Source organism: Motacilla alba, chromosome 1A (assembly GCF_015832195.1).
Source record: "Motacilla alba alba isolate MOTALB_02 chromosome 1A, Motacilla_alba_V1.0_pri, whole genome shotgun sequence".
In the NCBI taxonomy this organism is placed as follows: domain Eukaryota; kingdom Metazoa; phylum Chordata; class Aves; order Passeriformes; family Motacillidae; genus Motacilla; species Motacilla alba.
In genome coordinates, this window is record NC_052031.1 from 26,276,159 (window position 1) to 26,303,729 (window position 27,571).

Here is a 27,571-nt window from a genome sequence, read left to right on the forward strand (position 1 = left end):
TTATCTAAACCATCGCCTCCCATCCTCTGCCCAAGGCTCCGGCCCACCTCCCTCGGCCGCGTGGCTTTCCCCTCCCCCGCCCAGCCCGAAGCCGGGCAGGTGAGGTCTGAACTCCTCCATCCACCGGAACCAAGAGAGCGATCCCCTGGGAGCTCCTCGCTTTTAACCCCTGTGTTCTCAGAGGCGTATCCATATCCTCAGTGGTCAAACCAGGTGCCAATATCCACATCTGGGCACCTATTGGTTTGACCACTACCACCTCCCAAAAACTCATTTCCTCTCAAACCACGACACTGCCAAATTCCCAGAGATCTCCATGATACAGAGAAGTTTGCAGCAGCTTTGGTCCTGGAGCCTTGGTCAGGTTGCTTCATGCACTTGTGTGTGTGCAGCCTTCATCCTGAGATTCAGCTTTGAGCTGAGGAAGATGCTGGGGCAGTGGTCTCTGCTTGGCCATGAAGGACCATGTTCTCCTCCTCATCTTCTTCACAAAGCTCTTCCCCAGACATGACTTCCTGTGATTGCTGTGTTGGGAAATCTTCGTTTTGCACCTACCACTCATGGCAGTTGCAGGACCTTCCACTTTCCATGCAGTTTTCAACTCCTGAAAATGTGCTACAAAATACATACTAATTCCAAAGAAAGACACTTCTTTTGGTGTATAGTCTACTAAAGATGTATAGTCTTTTTTGAACATTAGATATCTGAAAACACAAGCATCTTAGCACACAGCCGTGGCTGCAGACAACCGGATTCAGATGGTGCATCTTCCACTCTGCTAGCTGGGGAGTGTCAGACTCTTCTTCTGGAGAAAACAAAGGAAAGCTCAAAGCTAGGCTTGGCTTTGGCACAGCCCTGGACGAGGCCTTTTGTACTCTGTGTGGAAAAGCCCATGACAGGGACTGGAAAGGTTCCCACCCTTTGGTGCTACAAGGAGGATGACCTGATGCAGGGAGCTGCTTGGGACAGCTGGCAGCGGCGGGTGGCTCTGTCTGGGCTGGCCAGTGGCACAGCGTGGTGCTCTCCAGAGGGGGAATTAGCTGAAGAAAGATTTTGATTTCTTTTTCTTTTCCTGGTGTGGATGTACAGCCTGAGACATGACAAGTTACTATTAAAAAAAAAAAAAAAAAAGTGCCTCCTTCTAACACTAATGTGGGCACTTGGCTGCTTTGGGCTGTAACTTGAAGCATGAATGGGCAAGGTTAGGCTGTGTAACAGGGCTGTACATCACAGTGTTTTTCCAACAGTTTACCTGATTGATATTTCAGATTTAAATTTCTGTAACTGCCTGTGGAGAATCTATTTTAGGCTTATCTATTCAACCAGCTCAGCAAGTGTTTCAGAGCTTTCTTAGGTGTTATCAAGCTTGGATCCTATTTTTTAAGGAAAAATGAGAACAATGTCTTTCCATCTTTTTAATGAAATTAGGTCCCAATTGTTACATAGGTTTCAAAGTAATTGCCTTCTCTTCCAGATATAGATGATGCCTCTAACACTCAAAGAAACTGGGAACTGGCAAACCCACTGCTGCCAGCAGGGACTGAGGTTGTAAGGGGTTTGAATATGTGTGAAGATTCAAAAGCAAATGAAGTAAGAGGCCTGAACTCTGGATTCTTGAGCTACAAATATGGTTGTTGGTGTTTTGGGTTTTTTTTGGTTTTTTTTTTTTTTGGTTGGTTTTTGGTTTTTTTTTCTTTGCTGGTGCTGGCATGGCTCTGCTTCCCCGTGAAGCAAGAACGCAATGTTCCAAGAAAAAAAAATCTTCAGAAGAGGTAGAGGTAGACAGTGGACTCAAATCTGAAATGGAAACATCATAGAAAAGAAGAAGCTGGCGTGGAGCCTATTTCCAACAGAAGGGTTTCACAAGCAGTCAGCCAGGCTGCCCCTTGCCTCATTTGTTTTCCTGACTTACTTCTAGCCTTGTAGAGCCTGATTTGCAAAACAGCCGTCTGCAAAAGGCTGTGCAGAGCCCCTAACTTGCATGTCTGATAGCTGGAAATGCCAGATTTTCAGGGCATTCACAGTAACTGAGGATTTAACTGAGCCCTGCTGTTGTACATGAACTTTTGAGTGCAGCCCTGGGCAGTTATCAGGGCTTTTTCTCATGTCTGGGGATAATTTTGTGTCTCCAACCATAGCAGACTGCTCAATGGGATTAGTATATGAATGATTCTTAAAAAGGACTTGACAAGTTAGGGTTTAACCTCTACCTCCCTGTCTGTAGGCAGAGATCAGAGGCAGTATTTCTGGAATGGCCCTTTCACACCCTCTTACTGTGAGTGAGGATTTAAAGCAAGGCTGTTTAGTCAGCACAAACTTCTAGCAGGCCTTATCTTGGCCTTTTCCTAACACAGACATCATTTAATGGCAGTCCCAGTTTTAATATGCACAATTTTTGTAACATGCAGGCACCATGAAACAATTGGCACAGCTTGAGGATTGTCTGCAAGGCATAATAGCATACCCAAAAGCTCTTATGTGGAGGTGGCGTGGTGTTTCTTTACTGAATTGCCTCATGCTGGACATGTACTCCCATGTGTTTTGAGTTGGAAAGGTTTCCAAATTAAACTCAAAGCAGACCCAGGTCAAGTCAGAAAAAAAATGTTTGGCTAAAGAGCCTAAAAATATAGCCATAGTTTCACAGCTCTCCTTGCAGAATAGCACAACTATTGTAAAGTAGCAAGGATTTTTCCTCCACAGATAATGGAAGATTCATATAAGACCCCATGTGTTTCAAAGGCATATAGAAATTGCAGAGGGAAGATTAGAAATGATTCCTCATTCCCACTGGGTAACTGGGTTTTCATTCAAATTCCTCTGCTCCTGTTGAGCAATACCTCTATTTGGAAGAGGCTATTCAGCACCTAGTTAGTAACAACTGCAGAGTATTATCCCATGTGAATGCAAATGAATGTGTATTGGAAATAGAAAAGGGTTTTCAGGATAATATCCTAAAATAATCGCTGCAAGCAGACACACAGTGGGCAAAGATGGAGAGCAGGTTCCACCTGATCCTGAAGGTGTGCCTGGGAGTCTTGCATGATAGTGCACAGTGTCTTTCCCTCTTGCCCAAAGCTTATTACCATATACCTATGGTGTGTATTGCTCTACTGTCACTATATTTGAGTATTTTAGCATATTTAATTCAAAGAGCTGAAGAAATGCAGTGTAATGCTTAGAAATGCTTTTCATCCTCACAACCAGCACTGTTGCCTCAGCTCTTAGATGGACCCAAGCACAAGTGCTGGAAACTGTGGGAACAATGATTGCCTCCCTCTCCAATTAACAGCCTTAATGACAAGTGCCTTTTTGACTTCCAAGTAATTCTGGAGAACAACTTTTCCTACAGGGGCATAAGTTTGCACTTGACCCCTGCATTTAAGGGTTACACCTTCATGTTACAGTTACAAAATTTGCTCTGCAAGAAAACATTCTTGGCAAATTGTTCCAATGCAGGAAGTACAGTCATAGTGATAAATGAAGACACTACAGTGGACGGGGAACTGAAGTCCAGCATCTTTCTGTAAACTGTCCAGAAAACACCACAATGTTTCTTAGGCTGCTTTTGCCCTCTTGTTTGCAATTTTATCTAATACAACTGCATTTCCGTCTCCCTTTTCCCCCCCCAGTTTTTCACTAAAAAAAGCCAAGTGCTAACACAGAAGTTTTGGGTAGCAAACTTCAAGGCTGGAATAAACTGCCTTTCTAATACAAAGGCACAAATATAATGAGAAATTTTCAATTCCCTTCAATTTCCCAGAAGAGCAAATGCAGCTGCTTGGCCTTGTATGCTCTTCTGAGATTGCCTGACCTACGTTAAATTGCATTGCACTCAAGCAAGTTGGAGAGAGACTGTCTGACATGTGTCCTCACAAAAATGAGCTGGAGCTGAGTGTTCCATGAGGCTGTTGAAGGAAAAAGAACTACCAGCAGATAATAATGTATGTGCTTGATTTGCTACACTGAGTACAAATACAAATATTTGCTAAAAGCATTCTCAAACCCTCAAACTGATTTCCTGTAAGAAAACCTTTTGGAACGTCAGAGAGGCTAGAATTTATTCCCAGGAAATTAATTGCAAAATATAAAAATGCTAGACACTTAGGGGAGCAGGGATGAGGGCACAAGCTCCAAACACCTCCCCCAGTAAGCCTACACTTGTGGTGAACCCCTACATACTCTCTCTGCATTTATTGCCTGTAGAAACCTTTGGGGTGGGGGTAGCTCATCACCTCCTGGATGTTAGCAGATCACTGAAAAGCAGTGAGTATGCACATGTTTAACATTTTGAAATTAATCTGCTGGAAGCCAGGAGATGCCTCCAGACCAACTGTCAGTTGTTACAAACTTTCAGCTCCTGAATGCAATTTAACTCCCTTTGAGCAAACAAGCAAAAGAGACAATCAATAATGCACAGAAAATAATGAATAAGAGATCATCAGATGTATCAGTGGTTCAAAATAATTTGAGCTCTTCTTTAGTATTACTGGGCTGAAGTGCTTGCAGAATGATTTGAGTTCAGTGACCCAGATTGGTATCTCTGAACATTTACTTCATTGAAGAAAGCAATGCAGCAGGAATGGTGAGATGAAGCACTGCACAGCTGGCTACAGGGGTTTCAGCCCCACAGCTCTTCCTGTCCTTTCACCTCTGCCATTTACCTATTGTAGTCTATAGGAAACTTTTATATGACTGAACATATTTTGGCACAAAACCTGCTAATTCTCATTAACCAGAAACTGGGACACACTCAGTCCTTTCATTTCTTCTGAGTTTTTCCTGCGGTTTCCAACCAGATGCTCCAGTGGCTGCTTCCAAAATGACTGGGAAGAGCAAATACATATCCTTCATGTAGGACTCTGTGTGTGCCACAAGTTTCTAAGCTGTCTGTGCCCCCTGAACAGGGTGGAATATTCCTGCTCTGTACTATTCCTGTCAGCCCAGGAAGCTGGCACATTTCAAGTTTTCTACTTCAGTGACAGTGGTTTTGCCTGTCTCAGGTAGAACTTGCCTTGCATGCTAAGCAATATTAGCTGTCAAAACATCACATCTGATTTTTTCAGAGGAAGTTTGTAGCATGTTGCATGGAAGCAGATGTTCCTACATTTCTCTCAATGTGTTAAGTGACAGTAATGGATGCAGAGCCTAAAGCGGTCAGCTTTCTAAAGGTGAGGTATGTGGAGGACCGACAGAGGTAGTTTGCAATCTGTCACTGGTGACAAAACCAATTTCAAGTAAGAACAGCAACGCTACACAGAAAAGGACAGGAGGGACCTTAGCAGCTTGTTAATCCAATAATGGCAAACTTGTGTCACTTTTTACTTATGCAGCAACTACCTGCAGGACCTGGAGAAGTTAAACAGCGCTGAAAAAAAATATGCCTTGAGCCCCAGACTGAGGCTTATGAACTCACCGTGTAGTGCCCCAGAGAGCCAGAGCAGGTGAGCCCTGGTCACTGCTCTGTGCCGCAGCGTCCCCACGCTGGCGCACCCTTCTTCCACTCTGCTCAGGTGCGGGGCTGCAGGGCCCTCACCAACAGCTCAGATGCTGTGCAGTAACTCTTAGGTACCTGCCTTTGCCACAAAATACAGAACTCCAGCTGCTACCTGCATTCCCTGCCCAGTCCGTGGCAACAAGCACACTAAAACAAAGCCCAAACCAGTCAGCAAAGGGAGCCAGCAGAAAAGATGTTTGCATCCACGGTCTCTAGCATATAGTTACCTGTATGAGGGCTGAAGAAATTCCATCTAGGTGAGATATGGAGCTCACAGTCTTCCCTGGAGGTTGTTTTCATCTGGTTTTAAATTATTGAAATGTGTTCTTTGCTTGCTTTCATGCTGTGGGAGGAATTGCTACGTAGGAGCCAAGGTAGTACAGATGCACAGGGAGTGGGGACTTGGTCTGGTACCTTCCTCTGCCTAAAAATGTTTAAAGGGTTTTTTGCAGAGGCAGCCTTATCTTAAACATTTTCAAGTCTCATGGATGTTTTGCCACAAAAGAGATGCAAGAAGAATATGGCACCAAAACAGGCACAGGTCTAAACCCCCATGCTGAGGGCAGTTGGCCTAGAGGGACAATTCCTGCTTCAGAGAATAGCATAAAATCCAGACAAACAGTCACTGGAGTAAAACCCAATAATTTGAACCTTGCTTAGCTCAGTTTTAAAGCACCCAAAACCTTACTTGGATATAACCATGAAATTCAGAGATTTCACTGAAAATAATCTGTGCATATGCATAAACTTCCGTATCAGCAGTCATTAGGCAAAAAAATATCAGTAAGTAGTGCTCTAGTTGTGTTTTTAGCTGGCATATTAGCTATTGCCCTCAAGAGAAAGGAGGGATTAAAGAAATCTGGAGCCTGACAGTGAACCATCTGCCTGCAACCCCCTACACCACCTGATGAGGCAGGGATAAAAATGTGTGTTCTGCCTCAAAACAGAGAAGGGCGACTATAAACAGTGTGCTCTTGGAAGAAGAAATCAGGAGGGTTTCTCATTCTTCTGGCTGTCCTTGGATGATGGGGAGGTCATTGCCTTCCACCACCACAGGAAAAGGTGCATTTTGGAGAAGGCAAGTTGCCAGTTGGCTGCAGAACAGGACAGAAATGGTGTTACTCCCCTGCTGGAGATGTGAGGGGAGAAAATTAGTGTCTTTCCCTTCCTTGGTGTCTTTGCAAGCACTTTGTCATATATACAGGTACTGCTCCCTAGAAAACTATCTTATAGTGTGACATATTGCAGTTCCTGGCTGCAGCAGTCTGCAAAGGGAGTGAATACACTGGGTGACTGAATGTGAGAGCTACTCCTGGCAACTCCCATTGAAACCATGGGAAACCAAGGGCCCTCAAAATCTTCAAAGGTTTAAGAGATCAGGACTAATTAGGAGGGTGGGAAGGGAAGGGAAGGGAAGGAAAATTTCTAGGAAGTATTCATGAGGTCCGGAAGGTTTTACTTCTGGTGGTCTGGCTATTCCTTGGTTCAAGTGTATAAACAAGCTACATCTACTTCCTAAATAGGCATGACAATAATTTCTGTATGCTAAGTATTCTCAATGTCTCACATTCCTGAGAATTAAAGTTTGATTTCAGAAAACAAAAACTTAATTTCAGATTTTTGCAAGACTTCTGGAAAAAAAAAAAAAAGCATTTATTGGCACGCCTTTGACTTCAGAAATCCTGCATCTCAAGCTGTACCACTATTACATGGCTTCTGCCTTTTTTAAATTTATATTTCCAGGTTCCAAGCCTCCTCTCTTCCACATTATGTGATACAAAAATAAAGTAAATGAAAAAATAATTAATAAAAAATTAATAAAATGAGAGGAGCTAAAGATAAAGGGTATTTTAATTCAGTCATTGAAAATGAGATTTACTGGACCCCTTTTTAAACAGATGGCTGCCTTATCACCATGTGTCTCATCAAGGACCACTTCAATTTCTATCAAAATTCAGAGGGGCAATCAGTGTTTACCCTAAATACCTGGACAAAAAGTTCAAATCTCTGGAATGGATATAGCCTTCTCAAAGGAAGACATAAAATACTATTTGATTCTTTGAAATTAGAAAAAAAACCCTAAAATCCAGATTTCTTTTCCTATTTGTAGTATATGCTCTCACCAGAGCATCAATTTACAGCCTGCACAACAGATGACACCAGTCATCTGCTTATATTATGCTCAAATATTTTGTCCAATAGATTAGTACATATTGTATCATTATTGATTTAATAAAAACCCTTTTGCAAGACAAGTAGTGTTAACTACTGCTTTTTACACAGATTATCCCATGCACATGCAGAAAACATGCTCTTGCCTTTTACTTCATGACTAGAGAACACCAAAATATTTAACCCATCAAACTTCCACTGCCTCTGCAAAGCCCTTAGTCTGCATAGGAGTCTTTCTGCACATGTATGAAGATCTAAACTAAATCCTTAGCTTGGAATACTACTGGAATAAGATTTAGTCTAGCTTTCAGAGGAAAGACTGCAAGGTAAACCTGACTGAGGAGTGGGAGGTAGCCAGTGGTAATGGGAGGGATGGTGGCAGAGGAAGAGATGAGGAATAGAACAGTAGAAACAAGAGAGGGCAGACTCTAGAACTGTACTATTTTTAATCAGAACAAAGGTCCAAAAATCTAGTAGATAGACACTGTTATATATATTAAGGAATATTATTTGTTGTTTTTTTTTTTTTTCCAGCCAGAAACAAAACTAAACAGCAGGAAATCTTTGCTTGACAGGATGCTAACATTCATTTTAGGTATTGATTGGAATCCTATCTAACTGGTTTCAAATCAGTCATTAGGGGCATTTAAACAACTTTCCCAGTGTTGCCAAAGTCTAGGAGGCAGAAGGAATAACGTCTCCTTCATCTTGAAAGATCCCTAGGGACAATCCAGCATCAATGGGAAAATGGTCCACACTGTTGCATTGAAACGTGCATCCCAGCATCAGTTCTTCCAGAGATTGCTAACTAGATATGTAACTATTTGTCTGAGTGGCTCAAGGCAAATTAAAAAACTCAAGCCTCTGGTAAAGATGACAATATGAACAAAAGTACCATTGCAGCAACTTCTGAGAAGAAAATATCCAAGTATCAGCTCTAATAGGGAAAAGAAGTCCTGTCTTAATCAGAGACTTTCCTGCAGTGAAGGAAAGGCAAGGCATATTGTTACATGCAATAACAAGCTTAAGTGAATCTGAGGAATCTTACCTACCTCACATGTATACTTTTTGAGAAAAATACTAAACCTTCACTTGAAACCCTCTTAAAGAGCTAGGATTTTAAATAGAGACTGCTCATAAAGCAATGGATCAATTAAATGAATCAAGGGATGCACAGCATTTTGCAATATATTTTCTTTCTTTAATCTCAGCAAACTCATGAGTTTATACCTTTTAAGGCCAGAGCAGACTAGCACGGACATCTTCTCTCATCTGTGCCAACCATGGGTACTCTACACTATGCAGTCATATTTTTCTAAGAGGAAAACAATTTTCCTTAGGATGCAATTGAACACTTGGAAGATCTGTAACATGAATAAAAGCAGAGGATCTTCTACAAAATACACATTATCTTCTTGAAAACCTCAGTTGAAGGCAAACCATAAATATTCTGAAAATCTGACTCAGAAGCTAACCCTTCTTTTAAAAAAATGTCATTTTCAAAATGTTCACCATGTGTTTCCTTATGGGAATGTAATCCCAATATTAAGTTTCTTCTTCTTGAATGAGTAAACCTTTTGACTGTGATCTAGTCACCTTCTGAACTAAATATTTCAAATTTGAAAGCCCAACTAATGCACATAAGCTGCATGCATACATTGGAATCCTATCTTCTATGTGTGGTTTTCTTCCTAAAAGTTGTTATCATATAATCACAATCTTGCTGTTTAGGAAACCGAGGCCATGGGACATAACAATATTTGTCAAAGAATGCATAGTAAATCACTGTTTGTAAAAATGCAGGAGACAAGCATTGTCACATGTTCACGATCCTTCTTCACAAATGTTAAGCTTCAGCCTTGCTTATCTGCTCCTCATTTCACCTAGAAACTAACAAAACCCAGTTCATTGCAACAGGTCAAATATTTGTGAAGATCCATAGCAATATTTCCACTAGTGGTGTAAAGACACAGATTTGCATCAGAAAGTAACAAAATTACCTCAGTACAACTGGAAGCCCAAATTTCAAACCACCTAAAGGTTAAAGCAGTGCTTGGCTCTGCAAAGCTGTACAATCACTTTACAAAGACAGACTCCCTAATGAGCAATTAGCAATTCCTGCATTATTTATTCCTAGATTGTGCTGCTATTTCCAGAAAGCATAGAAATAAAAAGTAAATCTCCTGACAGTCAATGAAGCTGTGGCTGGAGGTGATACCAAAGATCTGCCTGTGGTTATTCTGAGGGATTTCACTACACACTCATGAGATGTGATGTGATGGACAAATGCTTTGTATCACCCCCTCAAAATGTGAAATTTTGAAACATTTGTTTATACTGAGAATTACAACTGAAGCATATCAGTGTTCCAGCAGTAACACTAGAAATCTGCCACTGGCGCTGCTTTAGGGTGAGCTGAAGGATGCTAGGATCCACAGACTACATTTATTGATGATAATGCAAGGTTAGACATTAGACCCATATGTAATCTACACATAGCCAGCTTTTCATTCTCAAGATCATAAACCAGATAGAGGGAATTGTGTTCAAAGGTACATTTGTGGAAGAAAAACACTTTTATTTTTATCTAAATTTATGCAAACAAAACTGATATATTTTTTAGTTGTAAATATCCTTAATTCCCCTGCTCTTCTTATGGAGAGAGTGAATTTATCAGGGATTTAAAATATCAAAGGTGAATTCAACTAAAGGGTTACATGTTATTCACTGAAATAGTTACTTTGTCTGCATCTTCATGAGCAAGGGTTTGGCAAAAGATGTAAAATCCAATTCAAGAAGCAATGAAAAATTTCTTCCTGGTGGAAGAAGTCAAATTCAGAACAGCTTAGTAGGAGAAAACTTCCTACAGAAAGAAAAAAAAAAAAACCTGCACTCAGAAGAACAGCACATTGAATGCTCATGAAGGGATTAATTTTACATGCAACCACTGCTGCATCTATTTCTACAGCAAGTGATTTTAATGACCACCGCACGGAAGCAGTAATTCTGCTAGGGCTATAAATTACCTCTTGCATGTGACAATTGTTATCTAACCAAGTTGACATACCTGGCAGAAGTAGACGAGGACATAATTTGATAATTTGACCAACAGATGCTCCAGTTGTTGTATTGTTACTAAGCCTCAGAAAGCATCCTGACTTAACAAAACCTCCTGGGGAAACAAACTATTTTTCATGTTGCCAATGTGAAATACAGCTTTTCTCCAGGGATCTTTGATTCTCTTTGGCCTCTGTATACATCTAAGTAAAATGAAAATAATGCAAGACCATTTAATACAGCATCAAGTCATGAGCAAAGCCAGGAAATTTGCTGCTGTTCATTGGCAGTAGACAGTAGGCCTATGTCTACTATCTGCTCTGGACTTGAATTTGAGAATGGACACTGGTAACCCTGTTTACATCCAATCAAAGTTCAGTGTTCCATGTCAGATTTAGGTCAAATACTCGGTTAAATGGATGAAGGAGAGAGAGAGAGAGAGAGACTGTAACAAACACTGCAGTCACAAGTAGAGATCTGACTGGAATTCAGAGGCAGCGATGACCCTGAGAAAGGACAACAGCAGAGAGACTTTTCAGAGACTTAGTCTGGTGTTTCTCACATCAGGTACCATTTAGCCAGCTAAGAGAAGACACTGACAGCTCTCACAGGATGCCAGACAAATGTAAACAGAAACAGAAAACAGTGTCTTAAATGGAAGCCAACAACCATTACTCCTTAAGTCAGATTAAGTCTGCACAGACTTGTCAGACTAAACTGAGTGTGGAGAAACATCAAAGACATAATTAAGATATTTGTAAAAAGGGCAGAAAGGATTACCAATCACCTGGACACAAGCATTTTTCTTCCTTTAACTCAGGTCCTTTTAAACATGGCTTTAGACATAGAAAAGTGAGTGTGTATAAGGAGTCCAGGTCTAGGCTAGTAAGAATTATTGTAAGAAATGTTCACTGGAGTTAAACTAGTATAGATTTTTTAATACCGAGTAGAAGTACTCATTCTTGTGATCTGACTCTCTCAAGAGCATTTGCCAACCTGAACTCTGTCCACTCCAAGAATTAAGGCATTATTATATTATTTTTGTTGCAATGCTTCCAAAAATACTCTTTTTTTATAAGACCATATTTGCCTCTAATAACTGTATCAGTTATTACTGTGTCCTCTATTTGTGACAAAAAATAGCTTCAGTTTTGAAACAATAAGAGGACAAGAATGCCTAGGGAAAATTGTGGGCATTATATGAACAAATAAGTATGCTCCAGCAAAATGGCAAGCATCATTGTGCTAAAACAAAATGCTTGATTTTTACTCTAGAATCCATAAACAACCCTCTCTGTGAACCTACAAAAGACTTAAACCTACTTTGTTGCCTGTTCATAACTGAAGTATCAAGCTCAACCATAATCTGATTCCTCATGTTCCTGATATTTCCAATGAACAGTTACACACTGCTTATGAATTCTTTCTAAGTCCTTTTTCCTCTTTACTCAAAATAGACAACCAGTCTGTGTTATATATACAATTTCTCTCTAGATAGTCTCTTAATTCTACACTGAAACTTTGCTTTTTCAAATTTCTCTTAGAACCAGAAGAGCAGTCATTTCATACTGCTGACATCATTCTCATTTTGTAGGGATTTGAAGGACTCAGCACCACATTCCTTATGATTAGGAAATGTTTTGCAATTTCATTTTATTATATATCACTAAAATTTTATTATGTTTCCCTTAATGTGCCCTCTTGAGATGGGCTTGCCATAAAACTCATTCGTGTGCTGCTGCCATAGTTCTTTTGCTGATTTTTTCCATTGCTCAACACACATCACTAATGTAAGCCCCATTAACTCTTATTCCCTCAGCTAAGAATCTGACTAAAAAGCAAAGACTAAAATCAATTTCTAACTTAGGACGAAAATAACTGCTTGGAGAAAATTAGGGGGCAAAAAAAGCAGCAACAGCCATTGCAATTGCTGTATGAAATTAAGAATTTTACAAATGCAAGAAGTACAGATTATAGCTTATTTAACATGGTCAGGACATTTTAGTTCAAAAATATTGGGCTTGTGCTTGCTTCTCCTAGATTTTTGTACCAATGAAAACTTATGACTACAACTGTCCCCTTTTTCTGTGTGTATTCTCAGGACCTGCTGCACTTCTACCCCATTTCCTCTTGACAGAGTCAGATTCCTCTTCTGCCTCTGTTTCACCCTGCAGTTATGTGGCTGATCTGTCTTACTCAGTGCATTTTCAGTATCCTGTTGGTCTAATTTGTTTCCAGAACACCTGGGCCTAAGAAAAACATACGAAAGAGAAAGCAAAGAGAGGTGCTAGAGGATTATGTGTAATGGCAGGAGAAAAACAGTCCAATGCAAATGAACCTGCAAATTTGAAAAGAAAATGCAAAAAAAGATTGCAGGGTGAATTAGGGGGGACATAGAAGCTTAGCAGAACATGGCTGAAGATTTGCACTTTAGCCCCTGCTCCCAGGGAGTGCTTTATAATTCACTATCACCACATAAAGACAAACAACAACAACTCTTATTGATAGCAAGGAATTTCAGGTAATGAGGGCTGTGCAAAGGCAAAGCTGCAGCTTTGAATCTTCTCAGGCAGGGAAGGGCACTGAGCCAAGACTTCAATTCTTTCAGTCAGTGCTCTAACACTGACCTGAAGAAGAAAAAAGAATGTACTAACACTTTTGAAAGAGGTTATACATATTGTGGAAAGCTAAACCTGAGTTCTGGAACTACTTAACATTTCAGGAATACTTGGTTTGGATCATCCTAGCAGGACCTATGCTCTGAGCAGCTTTACCCTATCAAGATTGAGATTCTTTCTGGACATGCTGAAGACCTTCTGCCGCTTTGAGAACTGAAAAAGGAAATACGGCAACTTTTCTGGACTTGAGATTTTTAGGATTTAATTTGGATCATGTGTCTGCAATTCCCTAAGTCATTCTTTAACATCTCAGTTCATAACCATATGAGAAATATGCTTTAAATTATTTGGATTTTTGATGCAGCCAATATTGCAATTATTCCTATATTAATTAGACTTTAGATTGGCAACTTATCATGCAGTCAGATATTGATGGGGCAGGCAGAGCTTTACTGATGTTTCTGAGCTAGTTTCGAGAACAGACACCATATGTCTTAAATACTGATGATTAATGATAGAGATATACAGATTTATTTTTATTTTCCAAAAGTTCTAAGGTAAAAAATGAGCAAGGTTTCCTTCACACGCCAGACCAAGAATTAAATTTTCTGTCTGCTCTCTACCAGCAAGAACACACAGAAGATTTACTCACTGGCTTTACACATTGTCTCAGTTGTTCCCACCTTTTACAAGGTGGCCTTAACATAGAACTCATATTCTGATTCATTCAGGAAAAATTAAAAAAAGATGAAAAATTTGTAAGTAACACTAACACACTAAGGGTATTTGAAGATCCTAGCAGAAAATCAAGCATTCAATTTTAAAATTAAGCTAAAATTTAAAGGAAGATATACCAACAAAGTTAACATCTAATTTTTTATTTAGCATTCACTTTTTAATATTTGTCCCATGATGATAACATTTGTGACTTTAACTGTATTCCAATAATATTGATTTTTTTTTTTTTTTTGTCTTGCAGAAAAAGCACAAAGAACAGCCACTGTCCTTCCAGGTCAAAATTTCTCCTGACTCTTGTTCTCTTTACACAGAAGCTGGTTTAAAACACTACTCTGTTTGAGAGCTTTTAGAGTGGATATATCTTCACCTACAACAGGCACTTCTTCACTTTGATCCTCAGCTTTTGCATCTTCACTGTCTGACAGTGCACAAAGGAGTGTATCATTTTCATAGGTAGGAAAATAATACCTGAAAGCAACAAAACATGATTACTAGACAGTCGCATTTTGTTTGAGAGGCTGAGAAAAAAAATTTAAAAAGCAAACATGAGCAAGTCTGGTTGTTTGGAATGACAGTAAACAGCACACCCAAAAAATCAACTGCACAGTGCAGGTATGCACAGTGTAGAAGAATCATAGAGAAGAGCTGACAACAGATAAGCCCTTTCTCCTATTTCTTCAACCATATGATATTACAAAAGAGACTACAGATCCATATTTGTCCCTCAACAAAGGCTGAACTGAGGTGTTTGAGTCAGAACATTCCCTCTGCTCTACCACTTGGTAGAGAGCATCATTCCCTGGACCCTACAGCCTGCTTAGAGTCTGAACCAGTGTTTTGTTATACTGTCTCTCTATTTGCCATGGAAAAATCTATGGGTAAACAACCAACTTGTTTTGATGCCTAAAGTTAGGTAGACATCATGCATATATCTACATTAGACATGCAAAAGAAGGGGTTTGACTTGGTTCTAGAAAATTTTGGAACAACAAACTTCTCTAGGATAGTGACTTGAAAGTGCAGATCCCATGTACAGGAACACTGCATCCTGGATGCAACTAGAAGAGCAGTACCCTATGTTCATTTTATCTTCAGACTGCATAGAGATTTCTAGTTCTGAGACCATTTATTATTTTAGCTGGGCCACTAGAGTTAGGGAGCTCAGGGCACTGTTGCATTTGCAAATCCCAGAACTTTCAACTTACTGTTTCACAGAAATTATCAAGTAAAAGTATAAATGCTGGAAGGAAGGTATTTGCCCTTACTGTGGTTGATCCCATGTAGACCTGGGTGGCAGGAATGCAATGTGTTTGGTCTCTTCCATATGACTTATCAATCCTCCTTTGGATTCAAATTTCTCCTGGCAGTTGTAACAACGACAATGATGGATTTCTCTTCTGATGAAATTCACTAGCTTTACTTGCTGATAGAAGTTCAGACCTGGGAGAGATGGGAGTCAACAAGCACTTGGGCAACATAAATCTTAATTTAAAAATGCTTTCTTGGATTAAGCATAAAGAATGATAAGAGTTTACTGAAGACAGCACTGCATGCTGTACCTTAGCAAATCAACTGAATAAGTGTTTATTCCTAGCTGCTGGGAAACCAACCCTTCTTTTAGTGCAAAAACTGCAAACATTTTGCTTCCTCTCAGTCTGTCTTTAGGCTTAGTGACAGAGGTTCGGGAGGATGCAAGTAGGTTGAAGAATCTTGGGACATGAGAGAGAGGGACTGACTATTGGCATGGTACCCTGGCTTCCCTGGGACAGGCCCAGCAGGCAGACAGGATGCACAGGCTGGAGGATTCCCTGTCCTCCCTCTGCCTGCCTAAGCACAGTGACTTAAGGGACAGAGGCAGTCCCTTACAGCAGACCTGTCTCCTCTGGGACTGCCCCACTCTCCAGGTGTAACAGGCGTGAGCCCCTGCAAGTGGAACCCACAGCGACAGGGACAATGGTTCACCCAGCACAGAGGTGCCACTGGGGTTAAGTCAGCCTATGCCCTGCAAAAAAGCTGCTCCCATAAAGAAAAAAATACAGGTCATTGTCACAGAAAGTTCCCTGCTGGAGGGAATAAAGGCCAAAATGCCAACCAGACTCCCTTTTAGGGGAAGTCTGCTGCCTCCTTGGGGCTCAGGTTCAATGTGTGATGAGAAACCTTCCTGTCCTCATGGGTAATTTTCTGTTAGTGATTTTTCAGGAGGGCAGTGATGAAGTTGCAACAAGAAGTCCCAGGGCAGTCAAGAGAGACTACAGGGCCTTGAGAAGACTGGTTAAGGGATCAGGAGCACAAGCAGTGTTTTCCTCTGTCCTTCCAGTTGCAAGGAATAATGAGGGAAAAACAGGAAGAGCCAGCAGATCAATACCCGGTTCCAAGCCTGGTGTCACTGGAAGAATTTGGGGTATTTGGATCATGGGTGTGTCAACACGACCCCAGGCCTGCTGGTGACAGATGAGGTACACCTGTCTCAGAGGGGGAAAGGGATCCTTGCACAGGAATTAGCAGGGCTCCTGGAGACAGTTTCAACCTAGATTTGAAGGGGGTAAGGGATAAAACCTGTCTGAAGACCTTTAGAGATGAGCCTGGGTCAGGATGTCAATGTATTGTGTTTGACAAAGTGAACTGCTGGGTCCTGAAACTGGTCACACAGCCCATGCAGTGCTGCAGGCTGGGGGAAGCTGCACAGCAGAAAAGGACCTGGGCTGCTGGTGACAGCAGCTGAACATGAGCAGCTGTGCCCAGGGGGCCAAGAAGGCTAATGGCACCTGGCCTGGATCAGCAATAGTGTGGCCAGCAGGAGCAGAGCAGGGATTGCCCCCCTGTTTAGCCTGGAGAAAAGGGGGCTCTAGACTGACTTAATCGCTCTCTACAGCTACCGGAAAGGAGGCTGTGCCCAGGTAGGGATCAGTCTCTTCTTCCAGGTAAAAAGTGATAGGGGGAGACTGAAGTTGGATATTAAGAAAAAGTTCTTCACCAAAAGGCTTGTCAAGCCTTGGTACAGGCTGCTCAGAGAAGTAGAGTCACAATGCCTAGAGGTCTTTAAAATACGTGTAGATGTGGCATGCAGGGACATGGTTTAGTGGTGGACTTGGCAGTGCTGGGTTAATAGCTGGCCTCAAGGATCTTAAAGGTTTCCACAACCTAAATTATTCTATTTGATAGCAGAAAGCAAACATTGGCCAAACAAAGCTCCTAGCTTGCAAGCAAGCATAAACAGGCATAATAATAATAATAACTAGATATATATAGGTATATAACTGAATATATATAGATATATAACAACAAGAATAATAAAAATAATAATACTTCCAAGTCTCCAGCAGCCAGACCTTGAACTCATAGAGCAGGTATCTGTAGAAGCTACTCTGCAAAAGAATCCAGTGGGTCTAAAGAAAACAGCACGCATCCTTGGCAGTAACAACAGTTCCATAAAAATAAAGTGTTCTTGGCTTGCTTTTTTAAGCTGGCAGAAACAGTTTCCATTATGGAAAAGTTAGATGTATCTACAAAAATAAAACCAATAAACTTGTTTTCCACTATTCTTATGATGTGGTTTTCTCCACGCTAGTGGCAAATGCTGACAATTACTGCCCCTCTTACTCACCATGCTCTGACTTTATTTTAGGAAAGTGAAATCCATGTGATTTCTGGAGGAAAAAAAAAAGTAAGAAAAAAAATCTTATTTCCACTACTTCTACTATTCCAAGTTAAAAACAGCTCAGCTTTTCATGGGCTGACACAGACATACACATATAGACACACAAACATGAATGCATGAAACAAACTCCAGAAGTTTTGTTTCATCAGAAACTTTTGCATTCATATTTAATACTGTTAAATATTTTATTAAAACTGAAACACAGATGCTAACCATAAAATATATTAAATCATGAAACCACTGTGATATCAAGGATGCTGTTTCTTCACTGCCTGTAGCAGTGTGTACACTCACAAGTAATAGCTAGTCATACTCATTGTAAAGCTTGACTTCTCTGCATGTTTTAAAGAACAGATGCTGGAGGTGCATGCAGTGCTTCAGTTCAGTGCTGAAGAGGGCATTTTAATGCAGCACCTGATTTGAACTTAATAAAGACGTTACAAACACAAGTTTTAATTCCACAGTGATGAAAAAGCTGTTGTTTAAAAGAAGTCTTACCTGCATGTGAAGATACAGTTTTTCTGTGGTGTCTGCTTGTTGTTCACAAAACAGGCAAACTGCACATACAGGATGCTCTTCCCAGTCAGACCAATCTCTTATAAATAAAAGTCAAAGAGATTCATTTAGTTGTGGAAAGAGAAGAGACATTTTGAGAAAGGGCAATTCAGATTCTGCTTTCACAACACCAGAAATAAATGCAGAGAAACTGAATATTTTAAGGGGTGGAAAAGACAGTGTGGATTTATAGCTGGATACATGATTACAGTCTGGTGTAGAGTCTAAAAAATTAAAAATTTGAGAAAGACTGAGCAGTTAATATTGGGTAATTTCTATGCAGACAACCATTTAATCCTACTTGAAACTGTCTGCACTAATAAACAGAATCACTTTAATTTCTATCCAGTTTGGCAAGTCATTAAATATTGCTTTCAGTATTTATTTTTCTAAGGTCTTTTAAAATTCTTGTATACATTTCTAATCTTTCAATACACCAGACAAAGTCATAATCATCAGGCAGAGCTAACTCTAAGTGTTATTTACTTATGAAATATTAATTACTCACTTATGCTACATTTAGACAAGTACACAGAGAATACTTTACCAAAACATCCATTTAAATCCTAATCTTGCTGAGAGATAGAACAATTACTGCAACCAGGTAGAGTCAAGTAAAATTGACCTCAAGTCACAGAGAGAACCAGGAAGATCTGGGACCTTGATACCCATAAATTACTTCCTGCTTATTCAATTTTCTATAGCCAAGGAAATCACCTCTGCAGTGATCTGAGGGCCTGGACCACAGAAGAATGCAGAGGAGGTGGATGTTGCCCCCAATCAGCACTGCTGAGAAGCTTCCTTTGAAATCCTTCTTTTATCTCTAGTTATTAGCTTTTAATCAAATTTTTAAATACAATTTCTTCTTCATACTGACACTTTTGATGCTTACTTTGAATTTTTAAATTTGAGTAAAATCTGTTCGACTGTTTTCTGGTGCAAAACTAAACAATAATGCATTTTGTCTACATCATTACAAACCCAGAAGACTCTTGTTTGAGCTCTAGGGAAACAAAAAACAGGCTTGTGGTTGAAATATGAAGTTTACAGCTCTCATTGCTGAGAAGTGTTTTTAATGAGGACAATTTGGAGTTGATTTGATTGGCTTCAATGAATTTAAACTGGGTGCTAACTGTGCACAGCATTTTCCCTGCAACTACTTCAAAAAAGAATGGTCCTGCGAGTCTGTGTAATGGGTACATAAGTAACTCTTACTCTTCTAGGTTATCTAGTAATTCCCGGTCATCCTCTGACTGCACTTCCTCCCAGGACTTTCCAAATTCCTGGGGGGGAAAAAGAAAAGAAAAGAAAAAAACATTTCCTGATTCTCATCACACATTGTCACTGAACTGAATGAACATCTCAGAAGTCACAATCAATATCTTATTTTGGATCACTTCAGTATTGCTGAGAGTAAAAGGCAGTCATACAACACTGCTTTAGTAAGAATTTTTAAACTAAGAATTATTTTCATCTTTTAACAGGGTGCTTCCCACACTATAGCTGAGAGGAAGATGATTTGGCACAGGGTTCTCAAGAAAACCAGTGGTGCAACACTTCCAAAGTGTTCCTGGGGCAGGTATGCCACCACTACCTCAAGCCTGCCCTCACACTTGCTCAGTCCAGAGTGCCAGTGCTTTTCCAGCAGCAGGTGCTGCTCAGTGCAGCTGTCCCACTGAGGCTTTGCTGCACCCCTCAGTGCCTGTGCCTTGCTCAGGGCAGTGCCAGAAAACATGGGCTCAGCCGAGCTAGAGAGCTGCAGAAAGCACTGAGAGCCAGGCACACCTCCCAGACTCCACTTTGGCACATCTATTCATGGGGTTCTGTTCCTCCTTTTGCTTTTTGTGTTGTTTATTTATACCTTAAAGACCTTCAGCATGAAGTGTATCACAATACATTTGTGCAGCCTTCAGCACAATGGCAAGCACTCTCAACATGACTGAGATATAAATAACAGGCAATGAAAAGCTGAAGGGCTCCACTCAAATACCAGCAGTGATCTTCAGCTAGTGTTTTTCTTTCCTGGGATTCTTCTTGTCTTTAAAAATAAACCCAAGCAAACTAACTAGTAATCAGAATAGTATTTTTGAACCTGATGGCTGTGGAGGATTCACAAAGATTAGTTGATGATCTTGTCCCCATAAAAATAAATAGGATAGTTGATGAAAAGATAATTCTTTAGTTGATTTTATTAAAATATTCCTACTAATAAACATATTTAATAACATCCTTAATAACAAGTATGACTATTGCCTTTATGGGTGTGTGGAAAAAGAAGGAAAATATATCCATCATTTAACAATTTAATGAGAATTTTTAAAGTTGTTAGTGTCTATCAGGAAAATGATAAACAATTGTCCCTAGACAGCTCTAAACATAATGTCATCATATATTACAGAATGAAAATTCTGTAATTAATTCAGTGATACTACATGGCGGTGTGTAAGCTCTCTGAGTGAGAGGGGGGACTCATTAATGTCCCCATTACTGTGAGACATCATGAAGCCATTAACACCTCTCACCACATGTTCTCCCAGCTGCACACTGGGATGTCCGCTAATGTTAACACCTTAATGAGCAGATAGCGGCTCACAAGCACTGCAAAATGAAGAGGAATGCTCACCGTTTTCCCCTCACCAGCCCAAAGTCTATCAGCATAACAGAGTCTGTTCAAAACAGCAGTCTTAAGCTTCACCTTTTAATTGAAGGTGAAAGGGAAACACCATGCCTGAGCTTTGTTATTGCTGATGTCTTTTATGGTGTTTCTGTGAAGAAAGCAGAGAGGGAGCTTGTAAGATGTCTCTGCTTCCCTCATCTATTTATATTCAGAGGAAAAAGAAAAAAAAGGAAAAAGTGAAAAGCTAACCAGGTCTTGTATCACTGGAAAATTGCATGGTGAATGGATAACTAGGAACACTGTGATGAAAGTGCCAAGAGACTGAATTTGAGCAATTGGGTGGAAAAGAGTTCTTTGAAACATTCTTAAAAATCCTTCAGGTTTTTTCTATTTTTTTTAACACTTCTTCAGTTCTCCAGCTTGATGGGCATCTGGGACCAAGGGTGCCTTTGTTAAGTATTCAATTTTCTTTGCTTTTTCATCCAAGATGCAAGAGCTGCCAGGAATGATCTCTAGAGATTCCCAAGAAATTCTTAACAAAACCAGAGAAAAAATGAGACTTGACATTGTTAATAGTTCAAACACTAGAAAATGCATAATTAAAAAAACCCTGAAGGCCTTGCTATATATTCAAGAAAAAACCAACTTTTTCTTTTAAACACCTTCTGTGTACCTCACAGAGAGGATGATGCTGTAGAAAAATAAGAACATGCAAATGTGTGTGGTTTGATTATTTCCTCTTCCAAAATGTAGTCTAAATGCACAGGGATGAAATGCCTCACTGGCAATTTACCTTTGCAGCTTGTGTGCAGTTCTACAGAAGAAAGTCTGTGTGCCTCACTGAGGCAACACAGCCCAGCTTGAAAAAGGTGCAGAGATGGGAGAAACCAGAACCAGCAGCTGGTATCTCAAGCAGTGTTCCCTAAAGAGCAGCTCCCAAACCACATGCAAATGGAGATCCAGGCCTGTGCAGCTCACAAACTCCAAACATATGTTGATTTCCCCTGCAAATTTTCTCTTGCCCTTCTTCTCACCTGCCTTGCTGTGATCATCTGAGTTGTGCTGTCTGTTTTATATTGCTGCACAACTCAAGATGGTCCATGAGGAAGAAGAGATGGCCTTACCCCAATGTTAGCTAATCCACATTGGCTGAATTTCTATATGAAGCATTCCCCAGTTGGGGGATTTTATTAAATCCTGAATCGTCACCAACTTATGAAGGGTTTCCCTTTACTATTTTACAAAATACACAGTGTAAATCAAAAGAGGTTAAATATAAGAAGTGATTCCCATAATAAAATATTCTTCCCCTGCCCCGCAACAGATAATAGTGACGACCTAGAGCTTGGCAACAAGGAGAAAACATCTTTTTGTTTTTGAGGAAAATAAAGGCTTTATGAAACAAGTTTTCTAGTAAGTAGCAGGTACCATTTCTCAGCTGCCTAGTTTAGTTATAAGTGTATTAATTCACTGATGCTACATACTGTAGACACATGCCATTAGTCAATTTGAAAATAAACATCTGGGCTTCCTACAAAGGATAGAGCTAAAAGTGCTGCTGGTAACAAGCAGGTGGATACAGAAAGGAAGGCCCTGTCAGTCTGGGTTTGCCTCAGTTGCTTTGGGAATAAGACAGTTTTAATACTGCCTTCTGTTCTTTCGTGGCCTCCAGCAGGCACCACATTACAAAGTTCTCTCTCCATTTTTACTTGGCTTTTTGTGCAAGGTGTGCCATGGGACCACAGGATAATACACACAGAGAAACAAGGAAATTAGGGTTTTTTTGAAGAAAAGAAAAATAAGGAATTCTACATCTATATATCGTGGATACATTGTTGCTTGGTTCTTTGCAGTCCAGTACCAGTTCATCTCTCTGAATTAACACTTCAAGCCATTCTGTAGGATTGGTATATTCTTCCACAATTACACAATACAAACAAAAGACCTCCAAATCCTCTGGGGAATCATTTCAGATGTATGCCATGGTTGTGCCTTTGAAACTGTATAATCCCCTGGACATTTAGAGCAATGTGAAGTACAGACTTCTAACACTCATTGGTAAAAACGAGTAAATCTTGATAGTGCACATTAAAAAAAAAAATCCAGTAACTTGTGAGGTGTTAGGGGAGAGGAAGCGAAATCACTACATGGAGCCATTACAAAAAGCAGATCTTGTACAACATCTAGAATTTACTGAATATAGACTCAGCTTGAAAAAATCCATCCTATCACATTTATTATAATCTACCTGAGAGCATGCTTGTGCTCTACAAAATATTTCCTCCTTAAGATGTAAAGGCCAATCTACTGACCTCCTAGTGAAGAAACTGAGGTTCTTCCTTTTAGTCTTGTCTCTGTGTAGAAAAAAAGGGGTTGTCAAAGGCTGTTTGGAAAGCAAACACTTTCCATTATGTAGGAACATTCCAAAAAATTTCCCGTGTGCAAACATAGATTTTATAGTGAACTATGTCATAAGTGTTTAAGACAAGAGTTTTTAGTCTGTTTTAAATTTTAAAAAAAAAATTCTTTATTTAAAAGAAGAAATGTCAGAAATTCTGATGTGAGTATAGTTTGAAGGATCAGAAAGGCTGAGTAGAAACAATCCCCTAAGTAGACTGTAGTGTAGACAACTGAAAATGTGTGGAAAGATAACATGGCTGTAGCAGAGCATGTAGAGCCACACAAAGAATTGTGATCATTCAATATGTCCCAGGAGATGTACTGGCACAGATCTTGCATATCCACTACCCACTGCCCAATTTGAAACATTTTGGTGTCTGATGTAGCTTATCTGAGTTATATTTACTATTGTCTGTAATATAAGAACCTGGAGGAATACATGTCTGAGTGATGCTACTCAGTGACCATACCTGAGCTGGTTCAGGCTGGCCCATGAAGGCACCCTGCCAAGTCCTGGCAGAATCCCAGCTGCAGGCAGAGGGGACGAGGCAGTGATGGGAAACAGTTTGCATGGTCACAAAAGCAGGCACGCAACAGCACCACTCAGACCCCACCTGCACACGGGTCAGGAAGCACACAGACCACAGACCATTCCCAGGAGATAGCCATGGGCAAGGCCACCAGTTTTGGAGCAACTGGAGAAAAGAGGTTAGGTATGTGAATATTAGCCTTGCTGTTATATTTACATTGGCATATCCTGCTTATTAACATGACACAGCCATTGTGTCTGTATTCATGTCATGACCTCCCTGCATGTCTCTCCAATTTCTCAAGTAGTGCGTCATGGTTCTCAGAGATACTGGGTAGTCATCTAGCTTAATTTCCTGATCTAAGATGGAACAGATTAAAATGTGAACAATGAATGCAAATGAGAGACAAAATAAAATTTCAAAAGATGCCAAGATCTGAAAACATAATATTACATGCAGGACAAAAAGAGAAGAAATAAACTATTAAAATCACTTAAAACAATTACATGAAATTAAAATCTGTTAACTTCCAAAGGAGAAGTAAATGCCCAGTTCTGTTGAGGACCTAAGAACATCTACTCTACAGAGCTTCACAACTTTTTCCTCACTGTGCAGCAAATACAGGTCAGTTTTCAATACTGTGAAATTTGAATATCTAGGAAAGAAAACCCCAGGTCTCAGATCATTGATATTTGGAAGAAAAATATAAAATATCACCAAGGGAACTCATTCTATCTTGGGTAGAAGGGACTTGGCAGAGCATTAAACATACAAATTTTTGTTCTCAGTATTAAAGTAACACCCATGGAGAGAAATTGAAAGGAAAGAGTAGGAAAACAGTCATGAATGCCTATTTATAACCTGGATATTAGCACATGTAGAAGGCACAAAGACTACTTCAGGTGAACTATAGTTATTTCTGGGACAGAACATAGCAGCTTTTGAAGCAGCTCCTGTATTCATAAGTTGAAGGCAGCAAATGAAAATCTGTTACATACACATGCACACACTCTCAGAGGTCTGAGATAAAAAAATATTTAGCAGCATACACCTACCTGGAGGCTAAAAACTAACTGTTTTTCTTTCATCTTTATGTCTTTCGTTTTCCTCATCTTTGCATTTAATTTATCCTCTGAAGAGCACTTCCAGCTTAAGGTTTGTGGAAAACGAGCTCAAAGCCAACTTGCTGTATGTTAGAACTCCATTTACTTAATTGCCCTATCTCACCTTCCCTTCTGTTTTTAAAGCAGACTGAGCACTAATGACATGATGATTAGTGTCTCTTCAAGCTACACTCTAGCATCTCTCAAAATCAAACCTCAACAAAAAATGTTTTCTAGTGCTTAGTTTGACAATTATCCAGAATATCACACCATAAATGAGCATACTTCTTAAGAATCCTTCACTTGATTTTTGACCTTTATACTAATTGCTAGTTTGGATTTATTCACTTGTAACTAGATAATGTCTGTATGTCTTTAGTCAATTTGCTAATTATTCACAGAACTACTTACCAAGTAATTAATGATATAAAATTTGTCGTATTCTTTATTTTTAGCATTGATTCTGCGATGCTGCTTCTTTCTCATGTGATCTTTAAGTGTGTTTTTGTCTCTGAAGACTTTTTCACAGTATAAACACTGCAAGCTAAGATAAAAAGGTAAACAGGTCAGCATGTTAAACTGAAATTAGTACAAAATAATGAACTTAAATAAGCTGGAGTTATATATAGTAAGATTCACCTAAGCATGTCAGAGCAAACTAAAAGGAACAGAAAGCTTATTTGAAAAACAAAATTACAAGATAATGTTAGATCACAGTAAAGTCAATCAAACAGAAATAACAATGAAAAAAAAAGAAAATTATGGGTAACAAAAAATTTGACTGTTTGCCCCATATTTGCAAAGTGGGATTTTGGTCTGATTACCCAAAGTAGGCACAGAAAGGCTGCTGATTGTTCACTGTGTGAGCTCTGTAACTCAGCATGGACTTGCACTGACATCCAATCTATCTGTAATTGTTTCTTTGTAATTCAGATTGAAAAAAACAAAAAACAAAAAACAAACTGTGAACATACTACTTTTCTTTTGAAACAATTCAAATTAGCTAAACAGAAAGTTTTTATAGCTCTACCTCCACAGGGAGGGTAAATGAAAGTTTGCCAGAGTGGTCGATGGGTTTTGAAATCCTAAGAAGTAAAATGCTGTAAGTAAATTCATATCCACACACACAGAGAAGTATATATAATTCACAGATAGACATACATACACATAGGTACATGCATATATGTACATAGACAGAAAATATTATTTAGGTGTATATACACATTACTTGAGAAGGTGAAAACATTCATTAACAAATGAGAATTTTACCACAGTATGTCTTCCAGAGCAATTCAAACAAACAAAAGTATATGCATTGCCTTAAATCATCATCATATAACTGTTTTGGTTCCAGATTCCCCTCAGATGTTTTGTGTGGAGCAGGAATTCAGGATTCTCAGTATCATTCTGCCTTTCAAGACATTTAAGATGCTTGCAGACTTCAAATCAAGACTGCCTTGCTGGTGAATCACAGGTCTGATGCCAGAAGACATCTATGAATTTTAATATCTGCTTTGCTCCACCTGCTAACAGCAAAGTGTTTGCTCTACTTGAGAAAGGCATTCCCATGAAGAGTACAGAAGGCTTTCTGTCAGCATACATAATGTAGTCTTATTTGCCTGAAACCAGACTTTTCTCCTCTAGTAATTTATTCTCAGGTACTATTCTAGTAGCATAGCCATATGTCTATCCTGTCTGTCCATACAGTCTATCCTTAGCCATAAGGGAGTGGCCTTTCACTACTCTAGACACCATTTCAGCATGTGCATTAACTAGAGAGAGGATCAGCTTTGAGAAGCTTTCCCTCAACCTGAAAGCCTCAGGTGCTACTGATAAACAGCGGAGCTGCAAATTATCAGTGAGCAAATTATCACTGAATGGTAATTCAGTGCATCAGGCAACACCAGTGATAAAAGAAAAGGCATTCTTAATATGTCTGCTTTTCTGGGAAAGTTAACATGTATCTATCCCCTTCTGCTCTGGGTTTGCTCTGTAAGCAGTACAGAAGGGAGAGACCAAACATCCCACAGTAATGGTACACGGAGGCAAATGAGGACTGACACCAGGACTCTGTATTCAGCTATTAAAGAGATGTTGAGCAAAAATTTTGTCATGATGAGAAAGAACATTAATGCTAACAGTTATGGGAAAAAGGCATGTGGTACTACTGATGTCAAACTGAAACACAGCACTTGACTTCATACTATTAACTGTAAGGAATCAGCTTTCAATACGGCAACAAAAAGATTTCTAAGAGGACTCACAATAAACTTACATGCTCTCTTTGCTTCTTCTTAACTAGCCACAAATGTGGAATTCATTTTTACCTACTATTTCCAAGTTAAAAGAAATACAACCCAAGTTTATTGAAAACAAACAAAACTCTACTTACTTGTCAAGCTTCCCCTGTAATACAGCCAAAAACTCGTAGCAGTTCACAATGTTATCTGGCAGCCCAATGTTAAAGGCATGCTCTCTTGCCATATGATTGAGAAGAACAGATCTACAAAAGACATTCAAACAGAATGTTACATATTTTTGCATATATATAAGAATTATTCAATTGCTGATTTAAAATACACCAATGGCTCTAAAACTGCATAAAAGCCAATGTTAAATAAACAGTAAT

General features: G+C 39.6%; 1 protein-coding gene across 2 annotated transcripts in view; it reads right to left on the bottom strand.

Annotated features, from left to right (window-relative positions):
- Nucleotides 1-14,203: 14,203 nt before the first annotated feature.
- Nucleotides 14,204-27,571, bottom strand: part of ZNF277 (zinc finger protein 277) — a 42,257-nt gene continuing 28,889 nt past the window's right edge. Inside the window, exons 6-13 of one of the 2 annotated variants that reach the window (XM_038154592.1) lie at nt 27,335-27,445; nt 25,354-25,486; nt 23,924-24,004; nt 19,508-19,575; nt 18,236-18,332; nt 17,684-17,726; nt 15,345-15,519; nt 14,204-14,547 (exon numbers count right to left, since the gene is read on the bottom strand). In XM_038154592.1, coding sequence (XP_038010520.1) covers nt 14,355-14,547; nt 15,345-15,519; nt 17,684-17,726; nt 18,236-18,332; nt 19,508-19,575; nt 23,924-24,004; nt 25,354-25,486; nt 27,335-27,445 — 901 coding nt within the window. In that variant the 3' untranslated portion in view covers nt 14,204-14,354. The remainder of the gene's footprint in view (nt 14,548-15,344; nt 15,520-17,683; nt 17,727-18,235; nt 18,333-19,507; nt 19,576-23,923; nt 24,005-25,353; nt 25,487-27,334; nt 27,446-27,571) is intronic. The other variant, XM_038154593.1, reaches the window with a different exon arrangement.